Source organism: Colias eurytheme, chromosome 26, assembly GCF_061535395.1.
Source record: "Colias eurytheme isolate Ceu_HAF_F1 chromosome 26, ilColEury1 Martin Lab GWU primary, whole genome shotgun sequence".
Classification (NCBI taxonomy): domain Eukaryota; kingdom Metazoa; phylum Arthropoda; class Insecta; order Lepidoptera; family Pieridae; genus Colias; species Colias eurytheme.
Window position 1 is genome coordinate 1,559,805 of NC_143005.1, and position 17,001 is coordinate 1,576,805.

The window sequence follows — 17,001 nt, forward strand, 5'->3', positions numbered from 1 at the left end:
AATAGTATATGCAATGTAATATGTATAAATAAAATAAATAAATAAGATAAAAGTATATATAAATATATATTTATAACTATAATAATAAAATTTGAGATATTATAAATTTAATAAACAACTACAAACGAATTAATAAATAAATAAATATTAAATACTAACAAATAATGTATAAAATATAAACCTGAATATATAAATATGATTATAGTTTTGATTCAATAAGCTACAATTATTACTCTGACCTTGTACCACTAGCTTATCTAAAAGAAGGCAACACTAATCTAGAATAAATTGATAAAAAATAAAAATAACACAATATTTTGTTCAAGACAAAAAGACACAATAGCAAATTAACTTGAGAGTACAAAGTAAATCATATAATATTATCTACCTTAAAATAAAAATAAAAAGAAGAAGAATAAAATAAAATAAACACTGACTAAAAGCCTAGTAGCTAGAACTCATTAAGACGTAATTGTCACTGATTTGACATAAGTCACAGTAGTTAATTGACGTTTCAATAAAATAAAGTAAACAAAAAGGTGAACAGAAATTAAAATCTAAATTCTAAATAAATCAGTGGGTACTTGTTATAAAAGTTTATCTGATACTATCACTAATTATAATATCAAGTTTTAACTAATCTGTAGAAGAAACATACGAAAGATAGCTCATAATAACTAAAATTAATAGAAAATGCAATATATAAACAGAAACTATACAAAGATATAAATAACTAAGCTTAAATCCGAGTCAAAGTAACACTATATATATGAGAAGACTAAAGTAATTACTTGGCTTTGGGTCTTCGAGCTCTTTGGGCAGCAGAAAGAGGCTTTTTTGACTCCGTCTTGCGTTGCGGATCCGTCACGGCAGCAGGATCTTCAGCTGAGCCACCCACAACAGGCAACTCATCTAGATCAGCCTGAGATTGCAGGCGACGACGCGAACCATCAGGAGCCACCAGCATGATGTTCCCATTCACTGTCCAACATTTTGAGACACCGACCTTACTACGAGCAGCCATAAACAGAGAATGTCTACTTTTTGTCAGAAATTCAGATATGGTGTAATCAGTGCCCTTGAAACCGGTTTTACTATACCAGATCTTGTCTCTTAGGGGTACAGTTTGTAATTTTATTAGTATGGGCCGTGGTTTATCCTTTCTGGCTGAACCAAGTCTGTGACAAAGTGATACCGCGTTGGAATTAATCTCTGGCAACTCCAAGTTTTCGCTGATTACTTTTACCACGGTGGATGTTGTATCTTCCTTGGCTTGTTCAGGTATGCCATGCACCAGCAACATCTTCCGCCGGCTACGCATCTCTTGTTTTTCAAAAAGATTTGATAAAGTTTCGACCTGTATAGTTAAACATTTTAAGGAAGTAACCACAAAAGTGCGAAAAACTTCAAATTCTGCAGCAAGTTTTGCCGAAGGGCTAGAAGATGCCGTTGCAGGTGATTTCATTCCATCTAGTTGCTGTTGAAATTCTTCCAAACGTGTGTTAAAAGCAACTGTCATGTTGACCATTGACTGTTTTACTGTGTCCATTGTGTTTTGTGCCATAATATATTGAAAAGTAGAACAATTTTAAAAGGAAATACTGCTAGCGACACCAGGTATGAAATTTAGAACATTAGTATACAAAATTGAATGAATTTGTAAATAAAATTATTAAATTTAGAATAGAGCTGTTGTAAACACGTGTTTTTATTTTGACACCTACCCTCGAAAAAAAACAAACAAGTAGTTCAAGCGATAAGTTAGTCCACATAATATTTTTTTTTGCCCATACTAGAGTTAAGTTAGCGGTGATAAATTAATAAGTATGAAATTTTATTTAAATATATGTATGTGGTAAGGTAAATTAACAAAATTGTGAGATGAAAACAAATTGTGTTGCCATTTCCCTATTTACTACAAAGACGTAATACGTCATTATTTCTCTAAGGGCCGATTTTTCAATCCTTAGTTAAAATTTACCCATCCGTTAAAGTATAGCACGATAATATTAAAATCACTAATAAAAAGACTAATAGTTACTAATAGTCACCTTTAAACTGTCAAATACGGGCATTTGGAATACGTTTTTTAATGGCAGTTTATGACGTTATTCTACGAATAAGTTTTAACCAAGGATTGAAAAATCAGCCCTAAATAATTATAGAAAAAAACTTCAATATCTTATTGAAAAACATCGAATTAATTATCCCCAGATTCATTGTATTTGCATCACAATTGTTACAATTATATCCTTATTCCATAATGACAAGACACTCAACGTTACCTGGTTTCGAATTAAAAAATAACACTGGGAAATATACGAAAATATTTTATCAGAACTGAATGACAATGAGACGAATAATTAATATCTTTGAGTGTTTTTTATTATAAAAACATTGTAACAATAGACTGAGGGAATGCTGATCTGGCGAAAAACAGTTCGGAATTTTAATTTGAAATTATATTTCATAGTTCATTTGTTAATCGTATCTTTTCGTCTTTTAATTTCGAATTTGCTTTTCTAAATTTAAATAATGAATGTACCTTATCATGTAAGTAGGTACCTTATCAATAAACTTTCGTGTAAAACTATAACCCAAGTAAGGTGGGTGTACCATGGAAGGCCACTCTAACAATTAAACAGTTATTATTCGTTTATTTACTGGATAAATGTAATTAACAAATATTTAAGTAATACTTTGTTTTATTACGTAACATATAAACCACTTTTTTAAATTTCAGATTTGATCAATATTGATTGAACTTAAGTTTGATAGAACTCTTCCAAATGGCCTTGCTAGAAACAAGGCTCCTTAGAAGGCCATTATAATAAAACAGTCATTTAACACTAAAAGTTAATAAATAGCGATTAAATCCATACTAATATTATAAATGCGAAAGTAACTCTGTCTGTCTGTCTGTTACTCAATCACGCCTAAACTACTGAACCAATTTGCATGTAATTTGGTATGGAGATATTTTGATACCCGAGAAAGGACATAGGCTACCTTTTATTGCGAAATATGTACCACGGGCGAAGCCGGGGCGGACCTCTAGTCTACAATAAAAAGAAGTGGTTTATATGTTACGTAATAAAACAAAGTATTACTTAAATATTTGTTAGTTTCATTTTTCCAGTAAATAAACGAATAATAACTATTTATTTGTTACAGTGGCCTTCTATGGTACACTCATCTTATTTTTCCACCCATCTTAGAATTCCGATATCAATAAAGCGAGGGACCGTACTGCCAAAATAGTGGCGCGAGCGATTCGCCGCCGCGTCTGTGATTTCTAGTTCGATCGGTGTTTGTGTAAATAGAAGGAATTTGTCATATTATGGCAATAACTACGAAATTTTAATAATTGGCCTTCGACGGAACATGGCCTTCCATGGTCCACCCACCTTAGTTCCTTATTGAAGTGAAACTTCTTTATCGGGATTGGACAAAAATATTTTTGCGTTACGTTACGCCGTACGCGTGACATTTTTGCGTTACGCCGTACGCGTGACATTTTTGCGTTACGCCATACTCGTGACATTTTTAAGGTCATAAAGAAGTTTCACTTCTTACGTATGTACTCTAGTACACGCATACATTTTTTTTACATTTAGATTGAAATACAAATAACGGTCTGAATATAACCTTTTTAGGAAGCCTTTAAATGCTATATAGATTTTGAGGAATTGATGCTCTTGGTGGAATTATTTCATGTTAAATTTGTCCTTAATGCTTTCAAATAAAACTCAAATTCAAATATTTCTTTATTCAACTAGACTTGTATAAACGCTTTTGAATACATACAATGTGGAAGTTAAATGATAGCAAATTGTTTGATTATTGGAAGGATATTATAACTCAGAACTCACGTAAATATTTATTCTATGATACAGCACATATTTTTTATAATAATATATAGTTTGAACTGAACATTTTAAACACAGGAAGTGTTTTAGTATCACTGTCCTAGAATCTAGAAATAAATTATAAAACAGTCAGAGAAATATCCTGACCCGTGCGGTATTTCAGCGCAACACTATTTTTAATCGTGACAAGTGCGACCGCATTCCTAAACTTTTATATTATAGTAATAACTCTTATTATTGCTAAGAATGTCGTGCCCATAACTGGCAGAACCGGTTACCAGATGTAATAACAAATGAAAAATTGCTTTGTAAAACCTTTATTGCTTCGCTCTTTCGGTATGAACAAAATGTCGTTACGATGTCGTGTCATGTGATCGTTAATCGTGTCTGTAGACTGTGTAGAACATACAAGCAAACATGTTCACAAACACAACTAATCCGATTAAAATTGTGTGAAGAATGAAGCATTTATAACGCATCAAGCGTTAATATTAGTTATTAATTATTACGACAATGAAAGCATTATAAAATGAGAAGTTAATATGCCCAACATGCTCATGTATTTACAATAATCATTAAAATTAAATAACACATAATGTAAAACATAAACTCAAACATTTATTAATTTTATTCAATTAGACTTCTTCAAGAATCACTTTTGAATCGCCATAACATATTTTAACATTCACCACCGATTCGGAAAGCTGTATCTATGGAGAAGAACCGGGAAGAAACTCCATAATTGCTCTTTTAAAATCATGTCATAACTTTAGTAGGTATTTATTTTATAGTATCTTTATTCACGTCGATGTGATGTTTATTTTATTACAAGCATTTCTTGTGATATTTTGTGTAAATAAATAGTAGGTCAAAATGTTACTGAATCAGTCTGTTCTAAGCATTCTCTCCACGAAATTCACGAAAGGTGAGTGATGATAAGTACTTTCGCGTCGCATCACATCAAGTTATATCACTTAAGTACACATATTTTTAGTTCTATATTCAAGTACTGATGTTTTCCTTTATTTCATTAAAAATATGTAACTAGCGTTTCATTGCGGTTAAATTAGTATCTCTTTATAATATAAAATTCGTGTGTGTGTTAGTTAATATACTCATTCAAAACGGCTGTACCGATTCTCATAAAAATTTCTGTGCATATCGGACAGATGTGACAGCAGTATCTACGTTTGCCGGGACAGCTAGTAATATAACTAAAGCCCTTCTATATCCAGACACAAAATATATCATGTAAAATCGCTCCGTTTCGACTATCCAAGACAAACAAACTTACTTAATGAAATTGAAAATAAGTTTATACATTCTAACAATTTGCGGAACAAAAAATTACTTGTAGAAATTGTTGTGATTTGGCTTTATTATTTCAACTCAACTTTCACAATTTATATGGTTGTGTAGACTCTGTTTATTCAAGTGAGTGAGTTTTTTTGGAGTTTATTTTCTATGTTTTCGAGGTATAATAATATACTTAATTTAATTTCTGCTAAAAATTATAAGTTTATATTAAATAACAACTAATTGTATGCACAAAACTATAATCTTGTAGACTCATGACATTGGTTATTACAGTATTTTGTTCCTTTTTTTAGATGAATGATAAATTTTAATTAAGTTTCACATACCTGCAGCTGTTAACCTCTAGGACCTAGGTGATTTTGATGAAATTTTTTCACAAATCAGATTTGATCTGACAATTTGGTATAAAAACTTTTTTTAATCGATGTTGTACGCCTGCTCTTATGACTTGAGGCAATATTAATGTTTTTAATTTTTAGTATAGTCATTATAGAATTTCATTAGAGTTTCATTAGAAAACAAAAAGAAGTGTATAATTCACAATTCTATCTCTTAAATTAGATTGCCGCGATAGTTTCATTCAGGTTCGCTCGTATGTCTCGGACAGGATGTCTGAAAAGGGAAAAAAGTACAAAACTAGACGCTTGTTAACAGCTAAGAGCACTGGGAAACAAAACGCTTACAACTGTCTAGCCCCCCTAGATAAGTGGCTTTCTATTAGCGTAAAGTTCAATAGAATAGATTATGAATGTATGAAATTGACGTTTGATTACGACGACGACGTCGATTGATTACGTCAATCTCATACATTCGTAATCTATTCTATTGAACTTTACGCTAATAGAAAGCCACTTGTCTAGGGGGGCAGATCACGTGAAAACTAATTTTCAGCTGTAATTGCAAATTGCTGGTTGTTTATTCGAGTGTGTTTTTCTTTGCCAAAAGTGACTAATCAGTTACTATATGATATCTAAAGAAACAATCTTGATAAATTTTCTTTAATACTAGCTTTACGCCCGCATCTTCACCCGCGTAGTAAAAGAAAAACCCGTATAGTTCCCCGTAGTCTATATTATGCTCTATAATTTTTAAAAATATTTAGTAGGTAAGTGTAAAATACTAAATAAAAACTTACATTGGTAGCTTTCCATTTATCTTTATGTAAATTCATAAATAATTCATCCATAAAATATCAGATATTATATTCATAGATTATTTATGATATGAATAGGTAATTTCGTAAAAATCAAATTCGATACAATTTTAAAATATTCGTTACCGCGAAAATCTTAATCCCGTTACTTTATTATTTATCTTTGCCTTTTTTTATATTCATAGTAATGGAAATTCCAGGAATTAATTTTAAATGTGACGTGAAAATTTTATTTATATTCGGAATTATGAGTATTTTTGTAAGAGTTTATTTACGGACTCGCGTAAAATATTAATAATAGACTGGCCTGTAATAATAAAATTATCTATTAGTTTTTTCTGTTCTTGGATAATATAGGTAACTAGCTGTGCTCCGCGGTTTCACCCGCGTTGCTCCGCTCCTGTTGATCTTAGCGTGATGATATTATACAGGGTGTCCCACTATTGGTATACTAAGCGCGAGGCGACTTGTAGTTTGGCATACACTAATCACGTAAAAAATACTTAAAAAAAATTTCAACAACAAAATTACGCCAAAAATTTTTTGCTCAATTTTTCCTGTAAATCCATGTTTTCTTCTCTAGTTTCGCGCAGCTGGCATATACCGCTTCTCTCATATGAGCATTTTGTCTATGAAAATATAATCTTAAACAATAGCTCACGTGCTGGTGTCAAAGTTGGGCGGGTTTCTTGTTATGGGTGCACACAAAGAGTTTTAAGAATTCATCTATTTGAAAAAAAAATGCATCTAGAAATTTATAAGTATTTTTTACGTACTCAGCGTATGCAAAACTATAACCTCCTTTGAGCTTAGTATACCAACAGTGGGACACCCTGTATAGCCTTCCTCGATAAATGGGCCATCTACACCGAAAGAATTTTTCAAAACCGACCAGTACTTCCTGAGATTAGCGAGATTAGCGCGCAAACAAACTCTTCAGCTTTATAATATTAGTATAGATTACGAGTATTTTTGCGAGAGTCTATTTATGGACTCGCGTTAATAATAGCCTCTCCTGTAATAATAAAATTATCTATAAGTTTTTTATTTTGGATAATATAGTTAATTAGTTTTAGATTGTCCATTTGTAAAAATATTTTTATACGACGGAAATCCTATCACACCTACAGGTCTGATAGATTTTTAACTTGAAACACTTGAAATATAATTTTCTTCTATTTCGGCGAAGCGTGGGTTTAATCCAAATTACTGAAAATATTTGGGAAACATAGTTTTTGTATGGGCGTCTAAATTATTAGCTGTAACTCCATCTTTTTTGTCTCTTATTTCCAACCTGTTCTTTGAAGAAAATAAGGCTTGTTTCGTACGAAAATTCATCCAAATCGGACAAACATTTTATTTATTTAATGTACATATAAAATAAACGACCTGAAGTTATAAAATTTTTGATAGTTGATAATATAATAATAAAAGAACATTATCTACACTAATATTATAAAGAGGAAAACTTTGTTTGTTTGTTTGTTTGTTTGTTTGATTGTAATGAATAGGCTCATAAACTACTGGACCGATTTTAAAAATTCTTTCACCATTCGAAAGCTACATTATCCACGAGTAACATAGGCTAGGTTTTATCCCGGAAATCCCACGGGAACGGGAACTATGCGGGTTTTTCTTTGAAAACGCGGGCGAAGCCGCAGGCGGAAAGCTAGTATAAAATAAACAACCTGAAGTTAATAAAATTCTTTATATGTAGTTGATATTATAATATGTGCAATACCTAGCTTAAAAGTGGTGCTCCACATTGGAAGTATGCTAAATTTAAGTTAAAGTTCTGCAAATAAGTTATGATTGTTTTGATATTTATAGCATTGTGAATCACTCTCCAGAGAAATCCCTACAAAAATTACTCAAAGTTATGATGACATTTTAATTATTTCCAAATTAAAAATTATTCCCATTTTCCTTCTCGTTGTATGTTTGTTTTTCCCGCGGCTCTCTCCTGTGGCTAAAATAGAAACTTTTTTTATTAATATTACGCCTAAGGTATGAGTCTAACTGGTATTGTTTGATGTATACCTAATCTTAATTCTTAATTATGTAAGAGTATGTCGATTGTCGAATTATTATTTTGAACTAGCGGTCCGCCCCGGCTTCGCCCGTGGTACATATTTACGTTTTCTCTACATAAGAACCATCCTCGTACTTCAAGGAATATAATAAAAAAAGAATTATCGAAATCGGTTCAGCCGTTCTCGAGTTATGCGCTTACCAACACATTTTGCGATTCATTTTTATATATAAGATTATATGACTGCAATTCTGAATGAAGGAGAAACATATATTTTTGAGTACACTATTTGTGAATTGTGATGTATGTAATTGGTAATAGTATACTTACTGTATGAAATGAGAAGGTATATACTTGTTTAATTGAAAATTATATACGTTAAACTTTACATAAAATCGACAATTACTTACAATCGACATCTATCAATTATTAGTCCCGAATAGCACGGAGTTGGATTAATTTGAAATTACATAACTAGATATTTATTTCAAAAGTACGAATTATTATAATTTCTATGAAGAATAAGCCACTACAAGTAGGCTATTTCATTGTTAAATTTAGTTTATATTAAACTAGCGGTCCGCCCCGGCTTCGCCCGTGGTACATATTTCGCAATATAAAGTGGCCTATGTCCTTTCTCGGGTATCAAAATATCTCTATACCAAATTTCATGCAAATTGGTTCAGTAGTTAAGGCGTGATTGAGTAGCAGACAGACAGACAGAGTTACTTTCGCATTTATAATATTAGTATGGATTAAACAATTGAGTATACAATACTTTAGGTTGTATTATGTAAATAAACTATAACGAATGAAGCGTATAAATGTAAATAAAACTCAACCGGCACGTAGGTACATGTAATATGTAAATTGGCCATATGTCTAAAGCTGTAAGTCACTTTTGATGAGGGTACACTGAATAAATAATTAATGTATGCCTTGATACACAAAAGAAATGAAAATTAACGTCCGCAATTATGAGAGATGGACATTTATTTGAAGTAAAAACACATACTTCGATATGAATAAATGATTAATACTTGGACATTTGCAGAACCCTTTTAATTCTGATGGAGAATAATGACAAGTATGAGACAAAGGGACACAGGATTTATTTTCTCTATTCCCAAATTGATACATGTCTTGTACTATAAAAAGGCTCATAAGTACTTACAAATTTTTAATGAATAGAAATTCGATCACGAGGCTGGATTCGAACCCACGTCTTCCGCCAATATTATTTCTATTATTTAAAAAATTATTTTTTTTGTAAAGCATTTGAACCCCATAAAACCAAAATATCAAAATCAAGGCTCAAAGTTCTAAGACAGTTATGAACATAAACATGATCACACTGACACAGTAAAACTAAAAAATTCGTCCCAAAATATATTTTGTACAGAAGAAGGTCAAGGTAATAAGCCTTTGACGCAGCAGTCAGTCACTAAACGCAAAACCAAATGGATCAATTAAAATTAATCTACTATGCCAAATAACTACAACCTAAAACATCCAAAAACTTGGACAATATAACGGTTCTATTTTGACACAAGGTATCATATGACCAAGCATATTATGACCGTAGGAACGTCAGGATCGGAAAGCAACACGTACTATGGCCACTAGAACGTATCAATTACGTATCAAAGCCGTATAATATATCGACATATTGATGGACAATCGTTGACGCTCCGTGCATGCTATGTGACGGTGCTCATCGCTGACGAAACGTCGAAACCATTTAGAAGGCAATACGCATAGTTTGATACTTTTCAATACAAATACTTATTTTTGCCTGCCACCTTCCTGTTACGGTCATAGACTGATATTGTGAAGTCCTTAAAAGATAAGACATTATTTTAAATAATTATACAACGTAAAAGTATTTTAAAAATATTACCAGTGAGACGTATATGTTCAAAAACCACAAGAAGGGTATTAGAAGCCACTAAAAATAGCACTGCGAATGGAATAAAACTTCACAGTAGCTGCTTAGACTGCATACTGCATAGGTTTCCTTTTTAAATGGAATATTTTTCTTGCCGTGCCGCTTTTTCTAATGTTTTTCTCCTACTATATCTTGAATTTAAAAATACGTTTACGTAACTTTTCCTTTACCAATTTTCTGACAAACCTGTGCATAAAAAATGTGTCTGCCGAGCACACGTGTCAGAAGTGAAACTTATTTGGAAAGATTTAAAAATACCATAATCGTCGCCGTACTCCATGATGTGACGGTATTACCATGACGTGATCTTGAAGTTTTACTCCATTCCATACAAAAATTCCATCGATAATCGCAGCAGTTTATTTAAAGGATATCAATTAAAACGCAATGAAAATGCAAAATTTGTAGACTTTATTCACCAATATTCAGTTCTTGAAGTGCAATTCGGGCGCGTACTTGTAAATGCACGATATTATTTCATTCCCCAGCTGACAATTGGAAACCTCGTGATGATTTATCTGTGAATTTTAATCATACTTTAATATTAAATGGTCGAGCACCGGGAGCAGGGTTATATTTCATAGTACCTTCGGAAGTTTATTTGGATTTATACCTGCTCTTATTGGAACTGGTTTATTTTTAAGGTAAACTGTGATAATCTTTAAAGGATTTAACTGTTTATTCAAAGTGAAAGTAGGATAAAAGGAATAATGGTACTGTTTGTTTGCGAACTGACTGATCAATGTCTACGCTATAATAATATAAATTATAGTTATTTCAATACGCGATCTTCTTGCTATCCCGAGAGAAAAATATAATCCATTTATTATTTCAGTAGTTTTTGTCTGATAACTGAAACACTCTATCATGATATTACCCCACAAACAAATTAAATTTAAGCCAGATCTGACCGTTGAATGACAAAGCTGCAAGCGTCCTTCCACCTTACACTTTTGCTTTAGCTACTATTATGTATTCTGTGCTTTTGCGATAATACATTATATTAAGTGATATTAGGTTATACCTCATTATCACATTTTTCAGAAACATCACGCATGTGCTCCACCTTCTTGGTGTTCCCGAGGACCAGCGGCGAGATGGCCACCATGAAGCCGTTTTTGGAATATTTGTTGTTCTTTGCCACGCCGATCTGAAACAGAATAAAATAGTATATGTCATTTGCATTGGAATTAGTTTTTGTTGGTCTTCGAAAGCGATGTTTCATTAAGAAAAATATAAGAACAGATAGGTATAAAAAAAAAACGAATAGTGATGAGGTCGGAGAAGAATGTAGAAATAGTATCAAATTTTACATTCCTCTTATTGCCGATTTTGAGTTCGTCTATGTATCCATATAAATTGATGCTATTGATTGATGAATATTTATAATTAACGACTATACTTTTATATATAACTTAAATATTATTCTATAATAAGAAAATATATAATTCTAGATTCGTCAGTTTAAATTGCATGACCTTTGAAGTCAGCTAAAACTTCGCCGATTTTAAAGGAAACAGTGTGAAATCTCGTTTCCACATTTTTGCAGAGTCAACGTGGTAAAAAGTAAAAGCTTCTTAAGGAATCTAGATTTCTTTTTCAGTTTTAAATTACACGGTGGTGCAGTCATCACGGTATAATTTCCCTTTTTTATTTCTGTATTTCTTTAGGTATTCGTTTATTTAAATTTCATTATCTCACATGAAAAAAAGTCCTTAAAAATATCTTAATATATGGGTGATTATACAAAAATGGGGTAACTTTTGAGGATATTTTGTTTACTATATTTTTTATATCAGATTGTTACAAATTAGGGTGTATATGATAGCTAATCTAATGAATATATTGTACCAAATCGGGCCAGCCACTTTTTTAAGTATATTGTGAGATATTTGAAATTTTCTGGATTTGGCCTCCAGGGGACTGACGAGGCTAACGCGGTACTGATAAACAACACAATATTGTAATATTCTTAAAGAAATTCAATGAATATTACTACAAATCTCTCAGTTTTAATAATGGCACATGTCTTTTAAGTATTAAAATCACTTAGTTACGTTTAAAAATGATAATTAATAATATGTGATACTGGGAAATAACAATGTCTCAATTTTCAAACCAGCCTTCTGACATTTAACGCAACGTGAATATTCTTACTCTCTTACTTAACTTTTACTACTTGGACTTAGTTTTACTTGATATTTCAAGTAATTCACAAACAATAGTTAAACAAAAAAAACGGCCAAGTGCGAGTTAGAGTCCTAACAAACCTATTTTTTATTATGTTTGTAACTAAAAATTTACACTTTTAGCAATTTTTCCTTTATCTGTGTTATAAGACGTTGCTATTTACCAAGTAGAAGTAAACTATATAACAGTTTATAGTAGACTGTATACACGGGAAGCATCCTGTGTGTTTTTTTATTCCCTTGCGAATATTGCATTTTGCGGAAATTTGCAGTATTAACGGATGTAAGTATCTTTTGATTGCGATGCGTTATAAGTTTGATTTTTTTACAGCCCCAAGGTTTCTTAATCTTGAGTATCCAATATAAATTTCAGATTGATTCCTCCACGCGTTCCAAAAAAAACGTCTTAACAGACAAACGGACAACAAAGTGATCCTATAAGGGTTCTGTTTTTTCCTTTTGAGGTTCGGAGCCCTAAAAATCTACCAATATTTATGTTAAAAGTTCTAATTATAGTAAAATTAAAAACCAAAGGCTCGAATGAAACTCTCATCTGAGTTTTCATAAGAGCCCCTTGACATTTTTATAATGTTATTAAGTATATTAATTAACTTTTATGTTATTTTGAGGTAATTTTACTTCACAGTATTATACGTATACGTATTTATCTGATAAATATAAAAAGCTATGCCCTGAAAGCATCAAAATCAATAATCAAAATAAAATAAGATCTTTTTAATAAAATTATTATAGTTTGTTTCAATAGCTCTTTTCTTTGCTACTGTTTCTTAAATGTTTCTTCCCTAGTCAAATTCAGTTTCTTTTAGCGTGGCGCATGATGTTTTAAACTGAAATATAAAATAGAAATGCTTATACCAATAGCAATCAAGATAAAGGTTCTCAAAAACGACAGAATCATCAGTACTATGGGGTCGCGTCAGTCCTCTGGCACGATATCTGACAAAGGACTGATGCCAGCGGATTGATGAAAAGGGACTTAATATGAGGTTATAATCACAAATTATGTTTTTTTGCCTAATTTCTAATATCAACAAACAATAGTTTTATAAATCATAGTTAACCATTTATAAATGAAAATAAAAATCGGATTAACAATAAAATAACGACTCACCATAGGACTGAAATGTTGACTGGCGCAGCAAGATTTTAGAGGACAAACACAACCCTAGCGCTGGTACAGTTATGACGGCCGTCAAAATATGCGGTGCACAAGTAACTTCATGACCAACATTAATGATATACATGAATAATAGTGAAAACGATGACAAAGTTTAATTTTATTTTTTAAATAAAATGGAAAACATTGCGTTATGAAAGTTGTAGTATATAATACTATGTACATCAAAGATTGTAGTGAATTAGTAAGTTTTCTTAAATCGATGATAATGTTTAAACGATAGTCACTTTATTGTTGGTTTTCGGAGTTGTGACATGCCAAAGTACTGACATTTGAAGTATTAATTTATATTTTTTATTCATTTGTATTTTAAATAAAGAAGTGAAATTGAGTGACCGAATAAAGGACGCTTCATTGTTTTAAAATAGATTGTTATTTGAATAAAATATAATAAGACTTTGTTTAAATTGGCTGATGACATCGAGTTACCCCATTTTTGTATAATCACCCATATATAAATCTCGTGTCACAATGTTTGTCCTCAATGGACTCCTAAACCACTTAACCGATTATAATAAAATTCGCACACCATGTGCAGTTCGATCCAACTTGAGAGATAGGATAGTTTAAACATGTAGGTACCACGGGCGAAGCCGGGGAGGACCACTAGTATTATTATAAAATGTAGAGACATATCAGTCAGTACGTTAATAATATTTTCATCCCAATTTATGTGTTTTTAATCCTTATAGAGTCAGGTTGCCTGGAAGAGATTGCTGCGTAGCAATGAGAACCACGAAATGAGACCGTACAAATGGTATCTATGTATTTCATTACATTGAAAAAAATAGTTATTTCTCTTCTAAATTGTTGTAACAAGTATAATCAATGTCAACATACTGAAACCTTTTCGTCACATCAGAAATATCAATGAAAGTAACACGACAAAAACAATAAAATAATAAACCAAACAGGAAAACACACACTGTAATATTGTCGCTTATATCATATTAATTTGTTTTGCTCGTGTTTTTTTCGTCGAGGAAAATGTATGACAAAGCGTCTCTGGAACCAATTATCTTGACTTCTATATGAGTATAATATAATATGCTCCGATAAAGGAACTATTTCATAATAATTGTCTATTAATATTGTTGAAAAACAACGCTTGTTGTTGTAGGAAATAATATCGCTCTAAAAAGCTTTTTTGTATAAATAATAGATGTAAAATGAGAGAAAAAATAATGAATGCTCCTGAATATTCTTGGTTACATAATATAACAATCGGAAATCATTTGCTAAACGTGGTCAAAATACTGGTTCTAAAGACGACCGACGACCAACTGCATATTGTCATTGTTATATTATACTTAGATATTACGAATTATTATTTTTGGTCTTCAAATGGCCAGAACTGGCTAAAGCTAGCTTTTAAACAAAACAAGAACTATCAAAATCGGTTCATCCAGTCGAAAGTTCTAAAGTTATAAACCCAAAAGAAAAAATAATATATTCGAATGAGAACCTCCTCCTATTTTTGCAGTCCGTTAAAAACTTAGCATAAAATTGAAAATAATAAATTACATACTTTCTCCATCAAGCAGCTCAATATACAAGCGGATTTTTCTGGAAACGGCGGTTCTTTCCGAAGATATTCCAAATCATCTTCGGTAGCGTTGATCTTCTCCATACATTGTCGTGCTGTGGCTCGCAATGCCTTGTGGACGACCGCTTTTAAAGGACTGTCTGTGGAAACGAGGAATATTAATATCTATAATAACTCTCTTTTTAATATTGATACAATAAGAGTAGATAATATTATGTTTCTTTATTAATTGTATAATATATAATATTATTTTTATAATAAGAACAGGATAGGAAGAGTAGGTAATGAGAAATGTTTTTTTTTTGTCAGTTTATTATTTTAAAGCTAAGTAAAGTCTAATTATACCTAATTATAATTTTATGTTTGTGTAGGTACACTACTGTGTAATGATTATATGAGTTTTGATTAATTTTAGAATTAATTACAACTAGTAGTAAGAAAATTCTAATTATCTTGCAAGAAAAACATTATAATAATTATATAAGTAACAATTCGTAGATCTATTATGTAATATTTATTTCACTAATCGATCTTCACGAAGAGTTAGTAGTTAATCAATCCTATCTATAAGTAATCTAGTAAATTCTAAAAAAAATATAAAAATCATACCCTTTTCCAGAGCTGTAGCGTAATAAATTAATCCAAACACGCAGATAAAAAGTTTAAATTGCAAGAGCATTGTTACCGACTCAAATGTACTCGAAATTATAACTCCACTATTTGTTTGATAAAATCGTTGTAGCAACTCCGGATGTTATACGATTAACTGATTATTTTTACATTGAGCAATAAGTAATATTTCGTAATTTTATGTAAGTTTATCTTTTCATCATCATCATCATCAGCATCAGCCTTAATTTTCTCTTAATCATACGGATTTCCTATTCTGGCGTTTTCTATATATTAGAGCTTTCTTTGTGCATGCAAAAGCGTTAAAAAAATAAGCCGAATTGCTTTTCTCGAGTTATAATATTTTGGCGATTCATTTTTATAATATAGAGATACTAGCTTTCCGCCCGCGGCTTCGCCCGCGTTTTCAAAGAAAATCCCGCATAGTTCCCGTTTCCGTGGGATTTCCGGGATAAAACCTATCCTATGTGTTAATCCAAGTTACCCTCTATATGTGTGCTAAATTTCATTGTAATCGGTTCAGTAGTATTTCCGTGAAAGAGTAACAAACACACACACATCCTCACAAACTTTCGCAATTATAATATTAGTAGGATCACACAAGTAAGACTTACCGTTGTATAGTTTTAGATGATATAACTTTTGTCTTAGTTTTTAAATATATTTGAAGGTTAAGTATCCATAGTTTATCTTCACTATTATTACTTAAAAATTCTATTAAGTAAAAATAGATTAATGACATACCCATCTTTGTACTAGAATACAATAGAAATTATTATTTAATGAACCTCTAAAATAATTCCTACTTAACATATTTTGGTTATAAAAACGATTTCGCACAATAATATAAAGCGATAAAACGAATAATTGAATCCATGCCATCTTTATTTTATAAACCCACTGAAATAATTTTAATAAATAATTCAACTGATTTCAAGTAGACGCTTCTCAATTAGAATAAATTTTAATTAATTTTCTGACAAATCCAAAGGGAATTATGATGTCAAGTTGAAATTATTTGACGATCTTTGATATTTTAATTTCATCGGTTCGAAACACTTGCTTTTTCGTTTGTGGCGCGTAATTATTTATTTTCCTTTATAAAAAATAGTTAATGTT

At 31.2% G+C, this 17,001-nt stretch overlaps 1 protein-coding gene across 1 annotated transcript; it reads right to left on the reverse strand.

Moving 5' to 3' along the window:
• Positions 1 to 10,741: 10,741 nt before the first annotated feature.
• On the reverse strand, positions 10,742 to 15,948 carry LOC149897027 (uncharacterized). The gene is made up of 4 exons (XM_090116950.1): positions 15,862 to 15,948; positions 15,235 to 15,392; positions 11,344 to 11,469; positions 10,742 to 10,837 (listed from the first exon to the last, which is right to left on the reverse strand). Exons 1-4 carry the CDS (start codon positions 15,929 to 15,931, stop codon positions 10,745 to 10,747), a joined length of 447 nt encoding a protein of 148 aa, XP_089973076.1. The 5' UTR covers positions 15,932 to 15,948; the 3' UTR covers positions 10,742 to 10,744.
• Between the last annotated feature and the right edge of the window lie 1,053 nt (positions 15,949 to 17,001).

What these genes read in the sequence shown, in the direction of transcription:
- LOC149897027 (XM_090116950.1), bottom strand. Translation starts at nt 15,931, where the DNA reads ATGCTCTTGCAATTTAAACTTTTTATCTGCGTGTTTGGATTAATTTAT. An exon ending in CGCTACAGCTCTGGAAAAGG is followed by an intron (nt 15,393 to 15,861) that starts GTATGATTTTTA and finishes TCGTTTCCACAG; the next exon opens with ACAGTCCTTTAAAAGCGGTC. An exon ending in CTGAAAAATGTGATAATGAG is followed by an intron (nt 10,838 to 11,343) that starts GTATAACCTAAT and finishes TAAAATTCACAG; the next exon opens with ATAAATCATCACGAGGTTTC.